The sequence below is a fragment of the Triturus cristatus genome, chromosome 11 (genome assembly GCF_964204655.1).
Source record: "Triturus cristatus chromosome 11, aTriCri1.1, whole genome shotgun sequence".
Classification (NCBI taxonomy): domain Eukaryota; kingdom Metazoa; phylum Chordata; class Amphibia; order Caudata; family Salamandridae; genus Triturus; species Triturus cristatus.
The window spans coordinates 110,397,134-110,418,506 of NC_140594.1; the positions used below are offsets into that span (position 1 = coordinate 110,397,134).

Genomic DNA, 21,373 nt, shown 5'->3' on the forward strand with positions numbered 1-21,373 from the left:
AGTGCCCAGCCCACCAGTTTAGCGCTATGATGCCCCCAGCTACGTTTGTGCTATAGAAGCGCGGTTAGAAACATTAATAGCCAGGTAAGGACCTGTTTGGGCTTGCAAGCAAGGGTACAGATTCTACTGAATAAAGCCCAGTCATTTGTAAACTCTTGTTGCTGTTGCCCTTAAACGTTAAGACTTCACACCAAAAAATGGTGCGTCTCGCTCCCGACCCCCCCCCCCCCCGAAAAAATGAGAAAAAAAACGGTTGATAAAACTATTAGTAATCATTCTGGAGCACAAGGCAGGGAACAATTAGCAACACAACAAAGGGCTGAAGAACTGTCATTAGGTGTAGGTACACTGCAGGAGGACGACACAGTAAGGGGTACTTGTGTGAAAAGGGTGAGGATGCCGCCAGCGGGGAGCTTGCTAACATGTAGGCTACGCAAGGCATAGTTATCAGAGGGGCTGGACAGTACCAACTACACACCAACATAAAATTGTCAACGATTAAGAACCGATTAAAACGCCAACAGACTCCGGAGCCTGTAGACTTAGCAACAATGATCTGATATCAGAAAGACCATGGCAGTGCACACAGTTTAATTGCTTTAATGTTTGACAGGACATAGAAAACAAAGCAGCTCTTCAAAAGAAAAAACATGGATAATGAGTGCTAAAGCCGGATCTTTCATTCACAACTATCCTCCATAACACACCCAACCCAATCTGCCACCATTGCCTGACTCACCTGCCCTGATCTCTCAGATATCCTTTTCCCCATCATGGCATTAAACAGGTCTTGAACTCTGATGGGCAAAGATCCTATTTTCCATGCCACCCCTCGATCACCAAACCAACCTCCGACCTTAATCCTGTAACAATTCTTGTTGCATCACCTAGAAACATGTTTTTTCACTCCTTGCCACTGAACCCATTAACTCTTCTGCGCTATGTATCCCAAACTGGAAGACAACTCTTTTAAAGTAACATCTTACTCCAAAGTGAATAACCCATATTGACATTTCAAACTAGACTATTACCACGCACACTCGTACTCAGCAAGTCACAATGCCTCTAAAATGTACAGTAACAGTGCAATCAAGAGCTAACCCAGATTTGATTTTTGTATGGCGCTCAAATGCCCAAAGGCATCTTTCCGCTGCCTCATGCGTTGCTGACGAGATTGGTTACTGCCGATTACTAGCGTGTGAACAGCCAAGCTTTTATTGACTTCCAAAAAGCCAGGAACACAGGGCATTTCCTTATTGTCGTTGGTATGCTGTTCCATAGTGTAGCTGCTTTCAATAGAAAGCTTGTGCCTTCGCAGGTTGTACGCTTTGCTCTTGGAAGGAATAACCTTGCATCCGAGGATCGGAGCTTTCTGCCTGGGGAATACCAGGCACATTTTGCACTAAAATAGCAAGGTCCCGAGTGATGCAGTGCTTTAAAAGTTATGCATACGGTCTTAAACTCCAGGCGTTTTGCTATGGGTAGCCAACGCAACTTGACTAGTGCTTGAGCCGCATATTTATATTTGGGAATGCCGGAGAGAAGTCGAGATGCAGCATTTTGGAGTGTTTGAAGTTTTTAATGCAACTTTTTTCCAGATCCCGATAAAGAGGGCATATCAATCTAATTTGTCAATATCAGAGAGGTGATGACTGTTTTTGGAAGTTCATTTGGGATCTATGGACAGATCTTTATTAATTTTAGTGTATAGAATACAGATGAGAGTGCTTTTACTTGATGATCGAAATGGAGTTTGTCGTCAAAGACAACTCCCAAGTTCCTTCCTTCTGTACTGGAAACTCAGACTGAGGTTTTAAGGCCACTCTCTAGTATTCCATCAACCTCCGATGGCAAACGTGGCTCTTGAGGCACCTTACTCTTTACCTTTGCCCTTCTCAGATGCCCATCAGCCAAAACCAGCAACATGCACACACTGTACCAATAGCACCCCAGACCTGAAACACTAACAAAACAACTAGCAAACTCACCAAACGGAAATAACCCAGACCAATATCTTCGGTCTTCTTGATCAAAAACATTATAGTGCAGACACAGTTGACTGCTCTACAACCCAATCCTGCTACCCAAGTTACACCGCCACCTTCCCAACTCATTGTACCTCCACCCTAGCTACAACTAACACCTGTACTTCTGACTCAAACAATCCCAATTAATCTGCATGATGATCAATAAGAAGAAAAAAAAATCTTCGATCTACTAACCGGTTCAAAAACCAGAATCTGGTCATAACAAAAAAGCACATCAAATCTGGACACTGCAAACCCAAGTCATATTGCCTCTGGGGTTATACAAACAGCAAGCCACACCCAAAACACATTTCTGCTAGTCTGGAATCATGATCAATGGAAACAAACCCACGTCCTGTATAGATCACCATCTAATCTTTTATCCACCTCAAAACTTACTGCAACCACAATGTTCTTCTACAACACACAAGAGGCAAACTCAACACTGCAAAACTAAATTCACCTGAAAGCTCAACTTCAGATTCAACACCAAGCACATGGGCCAACCTCAAAAGTTACATATACCCAAAACAATACCAAAAACTCAGCACTCTTTACCTTGGAGCACTGTAAGACAACCACTCACGGCCAACCTCTAGATGCTGAAGATGCACACATCTACCATTAAGCAATAAGAACACTGCTCAAACGGGGGAGGCAGCAATGCCAGATTCCCTTTAAAGAGCTCCACACATCTAAGAAGTCTGCAACCTTGCATATTCCTCTGCAACAACCCTTCAATCATAACATTCTTTCAAGTCCACGGCAAACACTTCAATGTCCAAACCTGGAGGCCAGAACTCTGACAACAGTACACTGGGATCTCATTCAGAATCGAAGGTAAGATGAACACCATCAAAGAATGATGACAACAATCTACAATTACATCATTCAAGCATCAGTGACTTTCAGAAATCTGTGTCATGGTGACAGTCTGTAGATATGCTGGCTCAACATCAGACTCTTGCCTGTCAAACCTTCAAAAATATCCTGCGGTGTACAAAAATCTCTATATCTGCATTAAACATAATCAATGTCTTAAGAGGCAAGTTCCCAACAGAGCTGAAGATGTGATACACACGACAAAGAAGAACAATCCGCAACCCAGCAGATAAGAAGAGCTACAGGCCAATATCAAAAAGATAGTTCTTGAGAAAGCCAATAGTAAGATCAACCTTCATTCATATCTTCAACTACCATCAAGAAAGTAAGTTACTAACAGATCAAAACAGGCTTCAACCCAGGTAAAAGTGCAGATTCTATTCTGACTTACATCAGGGATAATTTGAAAAGGAGCGGAGACAGCATAACTTTTGCTAGAACTAGTTGCATTCCTTTTGAAAACAGTGTATCAACACTACCTCCTGAAGACTGAACAAGCATTTACAATGCAATGGTCTCGGCATTGTTAACCTCTTCAGTGCCCATGACGAGATAGTCTCGTCATGGAGCACGGTCGCGCTGTGCCCATGACGAGACTATCTCGTCATGAACCCCACCCACTAATAAAACGCCCGGCACAGGAGGGGGAAAGGGCGTGGCACTGAAGGGGTTAAAGTTAGAGCTATTGGCATTGCTCATGACATTGTTTTTAAAACATTTAAAGAAACGACATTGTTATTTACAATGTCAATAGCTTAATCACTCTCAAATGCGAGACATATTGCATTTGCACCCACACAGAAAGCCACCCACACACACAGAGCCACTCACATAGCCACCTACACACAGTTACCCACACAGAGAAAGCCACCACGCATAGAGCCACCTACAAAAAAAGCCACCCACACAGAGCCTCCCACACGCACACAGATTAGGGATTATGACTTTGCTGTTTCCACTCGAAAACTATACAGGTAGAACTGGTCCTGCCACAGACAGAGAATTTGCTTTGAATCTTTTATATTAATCCCAATTAATGCCCACTGGCCCTGAGCAAAGCAGCCAACAGCTATAGACATACAGGCGTTTAAAGGTGCTTTACCCTTTTGCACGGTGTACATCAGCATGCATTACATAACATAAGGGCGAGTTGCTTAGGTGATGACGGTGCAACGAACCTATCAGAGCTCAATGGACAGGCCTGCTGTGTGCAGGTTAAAGAGTAAGAGCGAGAGGTAAGAACGCAACCCGATTACGTCCTTTGTGTAGTTTGCATAACGATATTTGTTAAATAAGCTATATATACGGCAGTGATCTTTTGGACGTTACTCTAATGTAGTTTCAATGTCAACAGGCTTTCAAACATGATATAGTTCTGATTTTGTACAGATGAGCCATCTAACCATTTTCCACATGAAAAATATAAGTTATGTACTTTAAATTAAGACATATTACAGGCAACACAGCTATAAGCTTCCTGGAATTATTTTCAAAATCAGTCTGTCGCCAAATAAGTACATCTGCACTTCACTTTCTCAGTAAGACGTACGAAGTGCGCGCTGTGCAGATGTAGTTAGAAGGCCACATCCACTCACACCACTCCTCGGACACAGGTGACGGCCCATCCAGACATTTAGAAGCCATTATACACACGCAAACCCATATACACACGCAAACCCATGCCCATGGTTAAGAACTCTAAATATCGTGCCTAGGTAGACCCACCCATGTGATTCTTCACTCCTCCCCCAGATTATCTGTCAGTCCTGGCTGCCCTACCTGCCATCACTGCCACCCCCCCCCCCCCCCCCACCCCCCGCACACATCGCCTCTTCAAATTCATTAATCATTAATCCGGCGTCCTTTGTTCACAATAATTATGCTATAAATCTTGCTTTCATCTGTACTCCACTGGAATTATTTTTTAAAAACAAAACCCTTCCCCTGCAGTCCTTTAAGCTGCGCAGCTAGAGCCCCTGGCCCTGGGCCAGCGCATGGAAGCCCGCCCTAGCTGCCTCGGCTGCACTAATCCCTTTCCGAGTTCTGATGGTATTACTGCGTAATCTCCTTTGTCACCCACTGTTCCTCATTGTTCACTGGGGCTCAGTGACCCAGGAGAGGGCAGGCCCCCCTGAGGCAGTGGCAGGCGAATTCTGGGCTCGGAAAATCATATTCTTGTACAACTGTCTCATTTCTCAATTTGTGCCTCTCAGAACTGTAACATAGATTAGACAAGAAACGCCAGACTAGTGCAGATATATCGCATGGTATGGTCAGAGTCTGTTGATGAGATTTCACCAACGTAAGAGGCACTCACTTAAACAAAGCCATGGATAGGAACTAGTGAGAAATGTTGGAGGCTTAAAAAAAATGGTATTATTAAGTGAGAGATTGGAAACATGCCTAGTTCCCGAACCTTCTTTGTGGGGTGGGAGGCGGGACGCAATACAGAGGGAGGGATGGAGCGAGGTGGGCCAGAGGAAATATATATGTAGGAATAGGGTAGGTAACATGGAAAGATGGAATCGGAGTCGGAAGCAACACAGACAACTGTGGATGCGAGGGAGATGCCGGCGAGCAAGCAGATGAACAATGGAAGCTGGGGGCAAGCAGATGAGAAACAACGGGAGGAAGGGGGCTGTCGCAAGTAGACAGACAGCGGAGGAAGCAGTTACACGAGGAAGATAGCTGAAAAGGACACACTTTTGTAAAGTTCTGAAACAAACAAAAAAGTAGCACCTATAAAAAATACACGGTGAAGGGACACAAGTAATGCATCCATGCTCCGGGACAAACACACAACAAATACTGGCAAAACTGTTGCCTTACCTGGCGAGAGCCATGAACACCGCCGCCTTTCTCCGAGGCGAAGCTGAAATGCCTCGGAGAAAGGTAGCGGCGTTTCCGGATTCGGGGGCGTGTTTTTCTTTTCTCTCCTCTTGCCATTGGCTGGAGGAGATAATGAGAAAAGTAGCAAAAAACACGCCCCCGAAACCGAAAAGGACGGGGCCCGTTCGGAGAGACAAACCTCTTCTCCAATGGCTGGCCAGCATTCAAGAGGCCAGCCAATGGAGAAGAGGTAAAAAAAGGGGCGGGTTAAAGCCCCACTCCAAAACATTCAATCTCGGAGCTAGACTGCGCAATTGCAGCCTTCGAGACGAGACCTAAAAACGGCATAAAGGGAAACATCTTTTGACTTGCTCTCTTCCTACCTTACTAACAGATCAATCTACCACCGTACTTCTATTCGCTTACCTGTCTAACCAAATCTGGTGTACCTCAAAGATCAATCATTTCTCCACACCTCAATACTGAACGGAAACCACAAAAAAAAAAAAAAAAAAAAATTAGTTGTCATAGCCTTTAATCTCACATCCTGCAACATGGAGTTGAGACGACGCAAAATGTGGAAAATTCAAGCAACCTTCAAAACTTGAGACTAGATGACCGTCTGAGCTGTAAACCAATGGATAACAAATAATTTCATCTCAATGCTTTCAAAACAGATTTTCATATATGGAGATCAGAAAAATGGCCCACGGTACTTGGGTACCACCAACATCAAACAGAGTTATGTTATAATATTTTTAAAGCGCAAACTATTACCCGAAGGTGTCCTGGCGCTATCTACAAAGAACCTCCTGCAAACAATGGCACCAAAAGAACCACATATTACCCATTAAACATCCAGGTTAAGGCTTTCCTAAAAGCCATGAGATCCATGCTGTTACGAAGTTGAAACGGGAGGGCATTCCAAGCTTTGGCTGCCCCCACCTGAAAGCTCCTTCCTCCCCAGGCAGTTTTTTTCAAGGCTGGAACTGCTACCAATTTAGCTCCTAGAGATCGCAGTGGTCTATTTGGAACATACCACTTAAACTGCGGCTTTAAATGTTCTGGGCCATTCTCATGAAGAGTTTTAAAAACGGTGCAAAGTGACTTAAACTGCACCCGTTTCTTAACTGGTAGCCAGTGAAGTCTTCTAATGTCACCAGAAACGGAGGCAAATTTAGGTGTCCCTTTAAGTAATCTGGCTGCCGAGTTTTAAAGAAGTTGTAATTATGCAACAGGCGCTCCTGGATATTACAATAAAGGCTGTTGCAATAATCCAGTCTGGTCATAGTCAATGCAGTCACTATAGTGCGTTGATTCTCCTTGGGAAGATCCTGTAAGAAAATTTTACAGTATCTCAAGACAAATGTAGTAGCCGAGACAACTGAATTGACTTGATCTTCAAACTGGAGCCTATCATCAATCAAGACTCCCAGATTCTTTACTTTCCTGGAGGGGGTTGGAAGTGAGCCCAGTGAAACCGGCCACCAACTTGGGGTCCAGAACTTAGGATCATTCCCAAACAAGATGACCTCTGTCTTGCTCGAGTTAAGTTTTAAACAATTCTGGGCCATCCATAAACCCACTGCGTCCATGCAATCATGAAAACGTAATTCTGTCCTCCTCTCTTGCCCTGGTTGCAAGAGATTCCACGATCTGGGTGTCATCTGCATAAGATTTAAGATCGAATCCAAATGACCTGATCAAATGGGCAAGAGAGGACACAAACTTTAAACAGTGTTGGACAAAAGCGAGGAACCTTGTGGAACCCCGCATGGCAGTGAAAACGGTTTAGAACAGAAAGTGCCGAGAGACACTGTCTGTTTTCTGTCTGAGAGGAAGGACTTCAAGAGTTCCCATGCTTTGCCTTGTACTCCACATTCCCACAACCGGTCCATCAACAAATCGTGATGGACCGTATCGAAGGCCGCCGACAGATCAAGCATGATCATTGCGGCCTTACCTCCCTGATCTAATGCAATTCTGATTTCCTCTGTAGATTTTAGCAGCGCGGACTCGGTACTATGGCCTGCTCTAAACCCATATTGAGTCCGATCCAATACTTGAGCTTCCAGTAAGTATGAGGTGAGTTGTGCATTCATACTTTTCTCAGCTAATTTAGCTGGCAGAGGGATACGTGAAATGGGTCGAAAATTATTAGGGTCCTTCGGGTTTAGGTTAGGTTTCTTAAGTAGCGGCAGGATTGATGCGGACTTCCAGGCTATCGGGAAATATCCTTGCTTAAACATGGCATTTATGATCGTGGTCAATGTAATGGTAATTGGTTCTGGGGCTAGTTTTAAGGCTGCAACTGGACATGGATCATAAGGAGAGCCAGATTTAGTGGACATCAATAACTTATAAGTCTCACTAATAGGAAGAGGCATAAATTCATCTAGACTAAGATATGAACCTACGCGTAATTTGTACCTCTCTTCAGCATCTAGTTTCCCGTCTGTTATAGGGCCATTGAACGTAGAAAAAATAGTCTCCACCTTACTAAAAAAAGAATTTGGCAATTATATCACAGAGCTCCTGGCTCGAGGGGATACTGGGAGGGCCCGGGTATGCCAGGCTGATTACTATTTTAAAAAGTTCTTTGGCTGAATTTACAGCAGAGTTTATTCCATTGGCGAAGAATGTTTTCTTCGCCGCTTGGAGAGCATGTTTATATGCCACTAGACTTAGTCTATATGCCTCTTTCTCCAAGGCTTTGTATCCTTTTCTCCATTTCCTCTCTAGTAACTTGCATTTCAATTTAAGATCTTTTAATTCCTGTCCATACAACGGAGCAGAAGGCCGTGTTCTATTAGACTATAATAGTTTTTTCGGCACTTACTTGTCACCGGCAGCTTCAAGCCATTTAGAGTATTGGGTGGTTGCCTCTTCTATATCTATCGATAAGCTTGGAAGGGAAACATTCAATAGATTTTCTAACTCTTTAGCCTCAATTTTATTCCATGTTCTAAAAGCCACTTGCTTCTTTACCAATTTATTCTCATCATGTTGACTCGAAAATGCCAACTCAAAGCAAACCGCCACATGGTCAGACCAAACCAAGTGAAGTAGGCCTGTAAACGAAAGTTGCGGGTTACTAGAAAAAATCCCGTCCAGAGTATGCCCCGCAGTGTGGGTGGGGCCAACAACCCGTTGATCAAGGTTCATACTTTGCATAAATTTCAAAAGATTCGCTGTATCAGGGTCAGCAGAGACCTCTAGGTAGAAATTGAAATCTCCCAGCATAGTAAAGGAACTAGCACAGATACCTCTTTCAAGCAGATTTCCAACCCAAGTTAAAAAAGGCGTCCTGGGGCCTGGTGGTCTATATAAGAGAACTCCCTTGAAAGTAGCCTGGTGGGAATAGTATATGAAGAATTCAAGTGCCTCACAGTCAAAGATGGAAGCGTTTTCGAAGGTTGCCTTAATGGTGGAGTGATAAATGACGGCAAGCCCTCCACCTCTCCTAGAAGGCCTATTTAGTGTATAACATACATAGCCAGGGGGCGTAGCCTTAACCAAATCTGGCCCAGATGCCTCGTCCATCCATGACTCTGTAATGAAGGCAACCATTATGCCCTTATCCTGAATTAATCTGGCGCATTCTATGCTGTGTTTACCAAGGATCTGGCATTTAACAGAATGCATTTCAGTCCCTGTGATTGTGGCTTGCCTGTACGAGTCGAACTTAATTGGACTTGTGACAGAATTGGCTGATATAGCACTTCTGGAAGCATGACTTTGCACCTGGGACATATGGGGCAGTTAGGCAGTCCCCTACCCAAGTTGTGGCTTTAACATCCTGCTAGCCTGCCAATCCTATTTAAACTTTTTAGCTGATCACTTGACCAGTACAAACTTACAGGCTCACCTTTTTCGAAACCGGCATGGGAACTGGCACTGGGCGCTGGACCGGTGTGGACGGGCGCAGACGTGCTTTCCTTTGGCGCGCCCAATGCGCGCGTCCGCTGCGCGGTCGCGTCAGCATTTGTAATTATACAGTCAGGGGCGCAACCACTAGCCCGCTGACCGTACTTCCCCCAAGATGGCGGCCCCGTTAAAGCTCGCAACGTCCCCGGTTCAATCCCCAACCGGGCAAGGTGCCTCCCTTTCCAAAATGTTAAATTAAAACAGATTGCCCCAATTGACGAAATACTCAATTTTAAAAACTGTGGTGGATCATAAAATAACATTCGTTTTGCAAACCAAATAAAACGATTTTTAAAAATTCACCTCAGCTCGCTTCTCACTTCTCTCAACCAACTTTAGTGTGCAAAATAGCAAATAACTGTGCAAAATGTGGAAAATAGCAACTCTCCCGGCTCAAGCCTCAGGAGGGTGTAGGGTGAGTAAGAAACTATGGTGGATTCCACGCTGCTGATGGCCAGTTACTAAACCAAGTGACTAGAAATGCCTTTAGTACCATATGGAGGCTGAAGTGCATTCTACACAATCTGGGATTCCAGAAAAATACACAGGCAACTACCTCCCTCATCACATCTAGTCTGGATTATTAAAATGGATTGTACTGTTGCTTCCCACTTTCGGCTCTTCGAGTACTAAAAAGAACGCCGACCCAGATGTGTCTCCATACTTTAATATGGTCGATTTGTAATGTAACCCGCCTTAAGTACCACAGTGAGCATCGTTTCGTTTGCATAATATAACAAGATGCTGCATACATGGCCGATGAAATGCATGTGCACACCTATTATGATGTACCTCATGAGACTGTTTAATAAAGAGTTTAAAAACAAAAAAAGGATGCCGAGACAACAATTTTAAGATTCAAGTCATGACCATATCTCCCCCGGCTAAAAAAAACTCTACACCGCCATCCCATCCCAAGACCCTACTTTAAAGATCCTCTGTTTTACATAGAAAACCATCAACAGCAAGGGCCCAAGCTTCTTGTAAGTAAAGGATAGTTGAAAAATAACACTGCAATACAGGGCACCACTACAACTAATCCTCCATACTACAAAACTTTCAAGCTGCTGTACACTAGAACTCTGTCAGCGAAGAAAAGAACCAGACAACCACAAAAATTCAGGAAAAAAGGTGAAGATGTTCTTTGCTGATGAAGCCACAAGAATGTGGCTGGGCCAGACCCACCCTTCTTCTCATAAAACAGATTAAGACAGGAAGTGCACCATCTCTGTACGGATTAGAATATTAAACACATCCCACTCTTGCACTAAAAATCACACATAAAACTGAGGACGCTGCACAACACTAGCCACTCACAGCCACCCACAAAAGATCACTTAACTAGCCGTCCATGTGTGACGGAAATGTACGCCAATTGATACCGGCAAACACCAATAAGACCAAACTGACTGCATCAAAATTAAAGATCTAGTGAATGAGGCCACAAGGGGGTTAAATTTCAAGATTTCATAATCTTGGCTATCCCAGCTCAAAAGGTTCACTATAAACCATCCTATAAGACAACTTAGAATGTAGCAGGAATTCCCACTATGGAATCTAGTCCCGAAAGTTGCAATTGCGAGGGCAATGCCCACTACAATTCTACCGATCTGCTGAATGAACCTGAAAAGCAACTGTAAACATCAATCATTGAGACCGCTGTGAAGACGGTAAGGTACTGTACCATTAACATGGTCATACCAAGTTGATTAAATCAGACAGACATTACGGGCTAGTTTCCCATAACCCACCTTCTCCGCTCACTGCTGCAACATCATCAGGCGGTAGCCATATGTATGCATCTGAAGGCATGCATAAGTATCTATATGCACGCAGACAAGACACCTGCATTAACCCAGACTATCGCTGGCAGTAACACAGGACCACCGCCACAACCTCATTTGTGAACACCTGCATGACTGACAGATTACTACAAACTATACAGACTTAAATCTGCTGGTTAACTACAAACCCCCAAAAATGTTTCTAGCCCAAGAGTATTTTTTTTTGCTATGATAAGTATGGTCACTGGTCACCAGGGAATGCTCCCAGCCGATTAATTAAATCTATTGGGGGGGGACCACTATACCTGGCACAAACAAGTACCTGACAACTATACAAAACAAGCATTAGGATAGCCAATAGGTCTCGCTTTTGGGACCTTATAAGTATTTAGTTATGCAGCACTATATCCTTGGTGCAACAACATTAACTGTTGCATAGTTAAACACTTATAAGGTCCCAAAGGCGAGACCTATTGGCTATGGCAATGCTTGTTTTTTTAGAGCATTGGCACCAAGGGGTTGTCATCTTGAAATAACTAGTTCAGAACCACTTTGGATTGCAATATGTAGAAGCTGCTTTTTGGTAGTCAAATCATTCAATCCCTTTTTTGGAGATGTCTATCAGTTGCCTGTAAATACTGTCAAATGCACTAAAAACTTTTTTGTTTTAATCATATTGAGTTTGACCAATATGTTCAATGTGCACATTTTACCATTCTATTTTGTTGTATTGGCTCCAAGGATAGATGCGCCACATTGTTTGATGTGCTAGTCCTGCCTCTACTGGTTGACCCGTTAGCTTCCTTCGCCCCCACCCCAGACAATCAGGTCTAGTTGTGCCCCTGTGCACAACTCTTGGTTAATTAAAGTTCCAAAGTGCCTATCGCCCTGTTTTACCACAGTACAATTCATTCTAGTAAACCATCATAACATGAATTCTCGCATAAAACTATTTTTTAATGGAAAGCGAAAGTAACCAAACATATGGCTAGACTTAACAATAACACATAGGTGGAGTTTAAAGAGTAAATGCCCAGAAGAATGAAAGTCAGCTGGGATTCAAACATAGGCCTTGGATATTACATGCAGCAGTTTGTTGTGGGAGCTTAATTCAAGGAGCTATTTAGTGAGGATTGGATCTTGCGATCTGCAGTTTACACACGGCTCACTGCATCAAGCACAAATAAGCTGTAAGTTATCTTACAGGAATATAAACCAGTGACACGTAGGTTAGTTACCTTTAGTATTCTGCTGTGGGCACATCAAAAAATGCATGTGCTAGATTATGTTGATATAAACGTTTGACCAGTAGGTTACACAAAAGGTCACTGTAGCAAGTGCATTAACTACTAAAGATATATTATCCCCGAAGACCTGCTGGAGACAAAAATCTAAAGCATGCAGCTTAACCCTCTAAACTGTGTAGCCGGGAATAAACAATCAATAGATAGAGCTTGAGGAGGGGTTGTTCAATGTGTTAAAGTTGTTACTGCTGTCATCTTAAGGAAAATGTCCATCTTCAAATGTTATGGACAACCTAAATGCGTTCGATTGAGCCACGTGATAATAAAATACAATTATTTACAGTCTTGCTAAATTGCTTGACTGATAAGCCGCCATATGAAAGTAAAAGTGTGTATGAAAGCACCTTCATGTGTAGATGTAAGAGACATGACGCTTTTTAACCGGGGCAGGGTTTAAAGTTCATATTTTGATGTTATACAAATAAGATACCCGTTTATCACCTCTCTGACAAGCAAGCCCTCAGACATTAAATATTAATAATTAAAGTCCTTGAAATTGCCATTAGACTTCGGTATTTCAATGCAAAATTCCAAATGTTTGAGCCCAAACTCAATTCTCAACATAATTGCGAGAGACCGAGGCACCCATTTTTACCTCTGAATTCACTTGCAGCTTGACCCCGAAAATTCCCATTGCCAAAAAAAGCAATAAAAGTTACAAAGATGATGGTCACTGGTGCAAAGCACTAATTGAGCAGTCAGCTCTTCTAAACGATCACACAAGGAAAAGCAGACAAAACAGTACAACTGAAACAACGGGATAGGAATAGGCATGATAACAGTACGTTTTCCGGTCACCTACCACTACGGACGCTGCCATTTTCAATCAAACATGTGACCAGCCAAACACTAGAGCACTCACTCAGCTAATGCTCGGAGCTGTATGCATCTATCTCCCGCCCCCAAAATTTGAAGTAACAAGCATTGGCCGCGCGGCCCGCGAAAGTGACACGGCCGCGCGGCCCGTGAAAGTGACACGGCCGCGCGGCCCACGAAAGTGACCGCGATCAAAGAAAGATGGTGGCTGCGCGCGTGCACGCTCGCGTGAACTCAAGCGCTAGGCCACCAAAAGCCTGTGGCAGCACATTGAAATCCCACACACAAAATTTCTCGCTGAGCAGCGCATGCGCTGGCTCAGCGAGACCTAAAAAGGGGGCAGATATACAACTTACCCAACAAAAGTCCACATGTGTGGGAAGGTAGGGAACATTTATTTTAGTTATCGGTCTCTTGTATCGTAACATGTATATAGGACTTACTACTCCTACGTAGAGCTCTGAAGCACTTTCTTACATGGGCAGCATGCAAAAGGGTATAGGGATGAAATTGCAATGTGTTGTATTTGTTATGATAACATGTGTAAAGTGTTTCAAGTTTGTGCATGGTGTCCATCAAGGTGCGGTATATTTCATTTTGTTTTCGCTTACTCAAAAAAGGGAGGGGGGGGGGGGAAGATAGCTCATGTTGCATTACATATTAAAGGCAACCTCACACATGGCTGTGTTTGAATGATATCTGCAGGTATCTTAATAGGTTTACCGTAGTTATCCCATTCATGGTCAGCATCCTTTTACCAGGCTCACAATAAAATATTGCCAAATGAAACTCATGGTAGGAGACATTCTTACCTCCAACGCTAAAGCAGTCTTGTCATAGGCACACGGTACTCGTTTCTGAACTACTATAGCATAAACAGGTCCATTCTGCATGGATGGCAATTGGTTGATAACAGCGCCAGGGGTACACGGTAACGAAGGTAAAGGGCTGGTGGTTTGGGGCTGAGCATAAGCATGTGCAGGCTCGGGAATACCATAGCTGTTTGAATTCCTGTGTCCAGTTCTGGACGATTTAGGGAGCTTCTCTACATACGGAACAGGAATCATGCCAACTCGGCCGTCCTTATTTCGTGCACGCCACCACTGGTCTTCAGGTCTTTCTAATATCACCAACACTTCACCCTTTTTGAAAGGTAGGTCCTCGTCGTCATTCCCAAGGAAATCATACAGTGTCCGCACATACTCTACATTTTCTTCAGAGGCTGGCAAGCTCGAGACCGATCCAGTTCCTACCGATGGGTTTGGAAACCTAAAAAGAGAAAAGTATTAATTTTTAAGTAAACAATCAATAAAATGGCGCTGTTTGACGCTTCACAATAAAACGGATGATGGTAAAATGAGTTACTCTGGAATTTCTCCAATTGGAAAAACTGAACGATGTGGTAGCACTATTTTCAACGAAGAGGGAACGTATGCAATTCACAACGTGTTTGGTGGTGCTATGGGTGGTGAGTGGGGCACGAGCATGCCTATGAACACATACCTATGTGAACAAAATGCCTCAAATAAGCATGGTTTAAAAAAAGAAAGTTTAATTTGACCCTTCGGTACAACTTATACTGCACTTGAATTATTATTGAGGCTGGGGATGGCGCGGACAAGCAGCAGCAGACGTAAAGCCATGCAGTTGATATGGGCCGATAGTCGAGTAAACTTCCAATGGCAGCAGAAATTTTGCATTTAAAAAAAAAAAGTGGCGAAAAGACTAATCCCAAAACGAATCAATGCCTGGAACTGGGTTCTGTAAATAATGCCAATAAGCCGCATCAATGGTGCTGGTCAGGATTTCTCACTAGGCATGGCATCAGTCAGTACCCACTGCACAATCAGTATTTCAAAACACAAGAGCGGCCCATATGTCCATGTGAACTGGGTATTGGCTATTTAGCTTTTGAACAATTGTTCACAGGGAACTCATTCTTAAAAAATTTCACTTGAGCAAGTGTATGTTCTCGCAAGAATTCAATCCTAAAATGAAGAGATCATAATGGGTTTGGTTATCCTATACTTAACATGTAATTTCATTCGATATTCACAAAATCAGAACAGTAGTAGCCCACGAAGTTTAACTCACTTCAGCCAAAATGAGTAACAATTATTCATTTATAAATAGGATTCGTTTGCAAAAGTAGTAATGAGGTTTATATTTAATAAAAAAAATAAAAGTACAAACACCATGTATATATACACAGTACAGAACCTTTTTCATATATTTGTGACAGATGTGACCCAGTGAAGTGACATAACCAACGTGTTATTTAAAAAAAAAATTGACTTAAGGCCAATTCTGTCTGGATGTGGATTGGTTTTTAGAGCCAGTTGGTGAATACATAAATGCCTTCATTAAGGATGTTGCTCCTGTCCTCATCACGTATGTTAGAGACAGCACATACATGATGAACCTCATTGAAGGAGCGGAATACAATCCCGTTGAAGATATTCTAGTCACCCCAGACTTAGAATCATTGTACACAAACGTTCCACAAAATGACAGCATTAAAGTTATAAAAAAAAGTCCTTGACTCACGTCCTGCTCCTTGCCATGTACCCACAGCATTTATTACTGATCTTCTAAAAATTGTATTACCTGCTAACTATTTTTCTTTCAACTCTACATATTACCAACAATGTTCAGGCAGGTCCATGGGAGCAATTTTTGCACCGAATCTAGACAATCTGTATGCTGGAAACCTAGAACATACCTATATGAATACAAGAGATAACCGAATCCAAGAGAACATCAAATTTTGGAGGCGTTATATTGACGATATCTTCCTGATCTAGAAAGGCACTGAAGACACACTGAAGCTTTTGAACACATATCTATCTACACAGCTGTCAATCGTCTAACTTTTACCTACAACATAGAAAAAGAAAAGATTACCTTTCTTGATCTGGAGATCAAGCATAAAGAAAATGAACTGATGGGTCTATACAGGAAACCCAAAGAAAGGAACACGCTGTTACAATACAAACGTTTCCACCCTCGAACACTAAAGGATGGACTGCCAAATGGCCAATTTTTGAGATTACATAGAAATTGTACTGAAAAGGAAGATTTCTTCTGTTAAGAGTATACTCAGTGGCAAACTATTAATAACCATGCAGATTTTCAAAGAGCAACCTATGTTCTCTTACAGAAAAGGTAGAAATATTAGAGACCATCTAGTACATTCGGACACAAACATCTGTGCACAAAGCAGCACCATTACAAACCTATGGGATTACCATCAATCACAGGTCACTTCAAATGTGGCGGTTGTACAGCTTGCCAAATCACCACTAACACCAAAGACTTTGTACATGGAGACATTAAGATGAGGTTGTCTTATTCAGAGCAGATATAGATCCTGGCTACCACTGTGAATTGCAACACTATTGCAGCTTGCTTAACTGGTAAGGGTATTAACACCCTCAAGTATCATTATACTCCTCGAGTAGAAGTTTGAATACTGAAAGCATATCCCTTAAACTTGGGTATCAATCCAAGGATCTATATAATTCAACTGACTCATTCATCTCCTGGAACCACTGCGAATTGATTTACACTTGTAGTCAGCTGATTAGGAGAGTGGACTACACCTTCATTATCACTATACATCACCAGTCGGATTAGGATTACTGAAAGAAATTTCTTAAATCCGTAGGTATCACTTCTACCATGGAGAAAATAGATTGCAGGTTACCACAAGAATACTGATCGCTCTTGGACACTTACCTTGATATCAACCGATATTCAGATCCTTTCTTGCCTATAAGCAAGACGTTCAACCTTGAGTCTACGTGGGACACTAACTGATCGTCTTGGGGTAAGCTTTTAGGCGCAATCAGGAACTTAATAGCCCCCGCACACCTGGCAATTCTCATACTAATATCTATATCATTTACAGTCCCCAGGAAATTCTTGTCCTGAAGAGACCCTATTATCCTCAACTGGATCGAAACTTTGACAATAATTAAGGATAGTCTTAAAGCACTAGAAAACGAATCTGGAAAATGAATCATTATCTAAAGACATCCTTTCATTCCAATAACCCTTTGAAAACAGTCAATTTTTTTTTTAAATAACACGTTAATTATGATCACTTCACTGGGGTCACATCTGTCACAAATATATGAAAAATGTTCTGATATATATATATATATATATATATATATTATCTACTGGCGGTCGCCAGTAGATAGTTATAGTTAGGACCCTGTTTCCATAGGAAATCCGCAACATTCTATTTGGAATAACTTTGGCGCCGGTCGATGAATCCTCGCGAAATTTTCAAAATAGGTGGGGCGCTACGCTCCGCTCCTACCCTGAAAGTCTCGGGGGGATTCGTCAAGCGGGGGCTGAGAAAAAACGGGGGTCCCAAAACGCGTTTTTCCCATGCATTTTTCCATAGGACCTTTAGACACAGCTACAGCCCGAACGGCTGAACAGAGTTACTTGAAATTTGGCAGAGAGGTAGTCCTCAGGTCAAGGAAGTGCCTTTTGTAGGTCTGGTGTAAATCTGTTCAGTAGTTCCTGAGAAAATAGCATTTAAATCAATATATATATGTGGGCGGAGCCTAACCACACATCTCATCCTGAGATCTGATTGGCTGTCAGCACTTCATCCAAGAAGTGTTGGCAGCCATCTTGGGACCAATATACATGATAGCACCTCATTAAAAAGCATTGCAGTTAATAGAAGATTTTAAGACTTTAGTTACATTATAAATCATTTGTTGATGGTACCATACTCATTTTAGGAATTGTGGTATGTTCTAAGGTGATTTCACCATGTGAAAAAGCCTTCTGCTGGGATATCATGATTGAGAGAAAAATATTTTCTCATGCTTTTACCACAGAGGTTTGGAAGGTGATCTATAAGCTAAACTGAGAGCTTATTTTCTGTAAATTCACATTATCTTTCTCAGTCATGTGAGAATGAAGTCTGACATTCTCAGTAAAACATGTACATCCAACAAGGGCAGAGACTGTCAGTTGATTCCTTTGTGTTCTACTGCAGCTTTCCAGAGTGTTCCAAAGAACTACTAGAGCGCTAACCGTCCTACTTATGATAAATGTATGGCACACCTGAAGCCATCTTGCTTGGATTAAAGTGGTAACTCTTAAAACATTTAATTTAAAAAGGAACAAAATGAGGTGGTTCATTTTTCCATAAAAAGTATGATTAGTGCTTGATGGATCAAACCCAGATCTGTTGACTGGGTGTGAGTGTTTGATTGGTTCTGATGCTCCGTCCATCACCACCCCCTTTTGTACCGCTTTGTCCGCCATAAGTTGGCAGGGTATGCTCAGACGTGAGTCCCTTGCTCACTTTGCCACTGGATTCAAGCAAGCCTGGCTGAAGACGGCTGAAATGCCAGAAACCGGTCCTAGGAAGCTTGTTTCCGGTCCAGGGAAGGCATGGCTTGGCAGTTCGGGCTGGACTGTTCCCATGAGGCACAGGGTCAGACTGATTTGCATATGGCCATGTCTGAACTGGGGTGGCAGAGTGGGCTAAAGAACGGTGATGGATCAAACCCAGATCTGTTGACTGGGTGTGAGTGTTTGATTGGTTCTGATGCTCCGTCCATCACCACCCCCTTTTGTACCGCTTTGTCCGCCATAAGTTGGCAGGGTATGCTCAGACGCGAGTCCCTTGCTCACTTTGCCACTGGATTCAAGCAAGCCTGGCTGAAGACGGCTGAAATGCCAGAAACCGGTCCTAGGAAGCTTGTTTCCGGTCCAGGGAAGGCATGGCTTGGCAGTTCGGGCTGGACTGTTCCCATGAGGCACAGGGTCAGACTGATTTGCATATGGCCATGTCTGAACTGGGGTGGCAGAGTGGGCTAAAGAACGGTGATGGATCAAACCCAGATCTGTTGACTGGGTGTGAGTGTTTGATTGGTTCTGATGCTCCGTCCATCACCACCCCCTTTTGTACCGCTTTGTCCGCCATAAGTTGGCAGGGTATGCTCAGACATGAGTCCCTTGCTCACTTTGCCACTGGATTCAAGCAAGCCTGGCTGAAGACGGCTGAAATGCCAGAAACCGGTCCTAGGAAGCTTGTTTCCGGTCCAGGGAAGGCATGGCTTGGCAGTTCGGGCTGGACTGTTCCCATGAGGCACAGGGTCAGACTGATTTGCATATGGCCATGTCTGAACTGGGGTGGCAGAGTGGGCTAAAGAACGGTGATGGATCAAACCCAGATCTGTTGACTGGGTGTGAGTGTTTGATTGGTTCTGATGCTCCGTCCATCACCACCCCCTTTTGTACCGCTTTGTCCGCCATAAGTTGGCACGGTATGCTCAGACGTGAGTCCCTTGCTCACTTTGCCACTGGATTCAAGCAAGCCTGGCTGAAGACGGCTGAAATGCCAGAAACCGGTCCTAGGAAGCTTGTTTCCGGTCCAGGGAAGGCATGGCTTGGCAGTTCGGGCTGGACTGTTCCCATGAGGCACAGGGTCAGACTGATTTGCATATGGCCATGTCTGAACTGGGGTGGCAGAGTGGGCTAAAGAACGGTGATGGATCAAACCCAGATCTGTTGACTGGGTGTGAGTGTTTGATTGGTTCTGATGCTCCGTCCATCACCACCCCCTTTTGTAAAGAAAAATTAGAGCACATTTTGAGTGACTTCTCAAATCCTGGCATGCAGACTGAAACATGCACTTTCAATACCAGCAGCAGTTTTCCCTGGTGAGCAGTAGCTTTACTACAGTGATCTAATGAGCAAAAAGAGTGCTAACATTCTGATTTTATGGCAAATGTGTGACACATTTGAATGCCTTCTTGATGGAATCAAAGTAAAAAACTGAAAGTATTTCCTACTGAGGAGACTGCAGTAAATGAGGAAATTAGGAAACTTCATAACAAATAAGTCTCCCAAGATGGCCACCAGAGACAAAAGAGCCCAAATGTAGCCCAAATATCACCCAGATGTAGCCCAAGTATAGCCCAATGACAGAATGTCCAAGAATGTTCTTAAAAACAACTAGAGCACTTACTGTCTTCATTATGACAAAAGTATGGCACACCTGAAGCCATCTTGATTGGAATAAACTGGTAACACTTAAAATATTTAATTTAAAAAGGAACACAATGAGGGGGTTCATTTTGCCATAGAAATTATGATTAATGCTGAAGAAAGAAAATGAGGGCACATTTTGAGTGACTTCTCAAATCCTCTTCTATTTCATTAAAAAATTCTGACATGCAGACTGAAACATGCACTTTTAATACCAGGAGCAGACTTCCATGGTGCAGTAGTTTTACTACAGTGATCTAATGAGCAACTAGAGTGCTAACATTCAGAATTCATGGCAAATGTGTGACATATCTGAATACCTTCATGATGGAATCAAAGTAAAAAACTGAAAGCATTTCCGACTGAGGAGACTGCAGTACATGAGGAAATTAGGAAACTTCATAACAAATAAATCTCCCAAGATGGCCACCGGAGACAAAAGAGCCCAAATGTAGCCCAAAATCACCCAGATATAGCCCAAACATAGCCCAATGACAGAAGTGTGCAAAACACTTATTATTTAGTGTTTTTGCAGTGTTATATAGTGCAGACTTGTCAGGTATTGGAGTGCTTTACATGAGCATTGGTTACATCACACAAGAACAAATTCATTTTGGTTGTAGACATGGGGAGACTAAGTGATTTGACCAGAATCACAGAATGTCGAGCTGAAGCAGAAACTTCAACCTGGTTCCCCAGTTGCAAAGTCTGCAGTTCTGGAAGTAACACCACATCCTCTCCCCTAAGTGCAACATTTAATCAAGTTGTCAACTAGATA

The 21,373-nt window shown here is 43.0% G+C and overlaps 1 protein-coding gene across 1 annotated transcript in view; it reads right to left on the minus strand.

The window, feature by feature from the left end:
• Positions 1–21,373, minus strand: part of CRKL (CRK like proto-oncogene, adaptor protein) — an 88,782-nt gene that overhangs the window by 57,090 nt on the left and 10,319 nt on the right. The window contains exon 2 of the mRNA XM_085636093.1: positions 14,382–14,838. Within this exon, the coding sequence (XP_085492219.1) occupies positions 14,382–14,838 (457 nt within the window). The remainder of the gene's footprint in view (positions 1–14,381; positions 14,839–21,373) is intronic.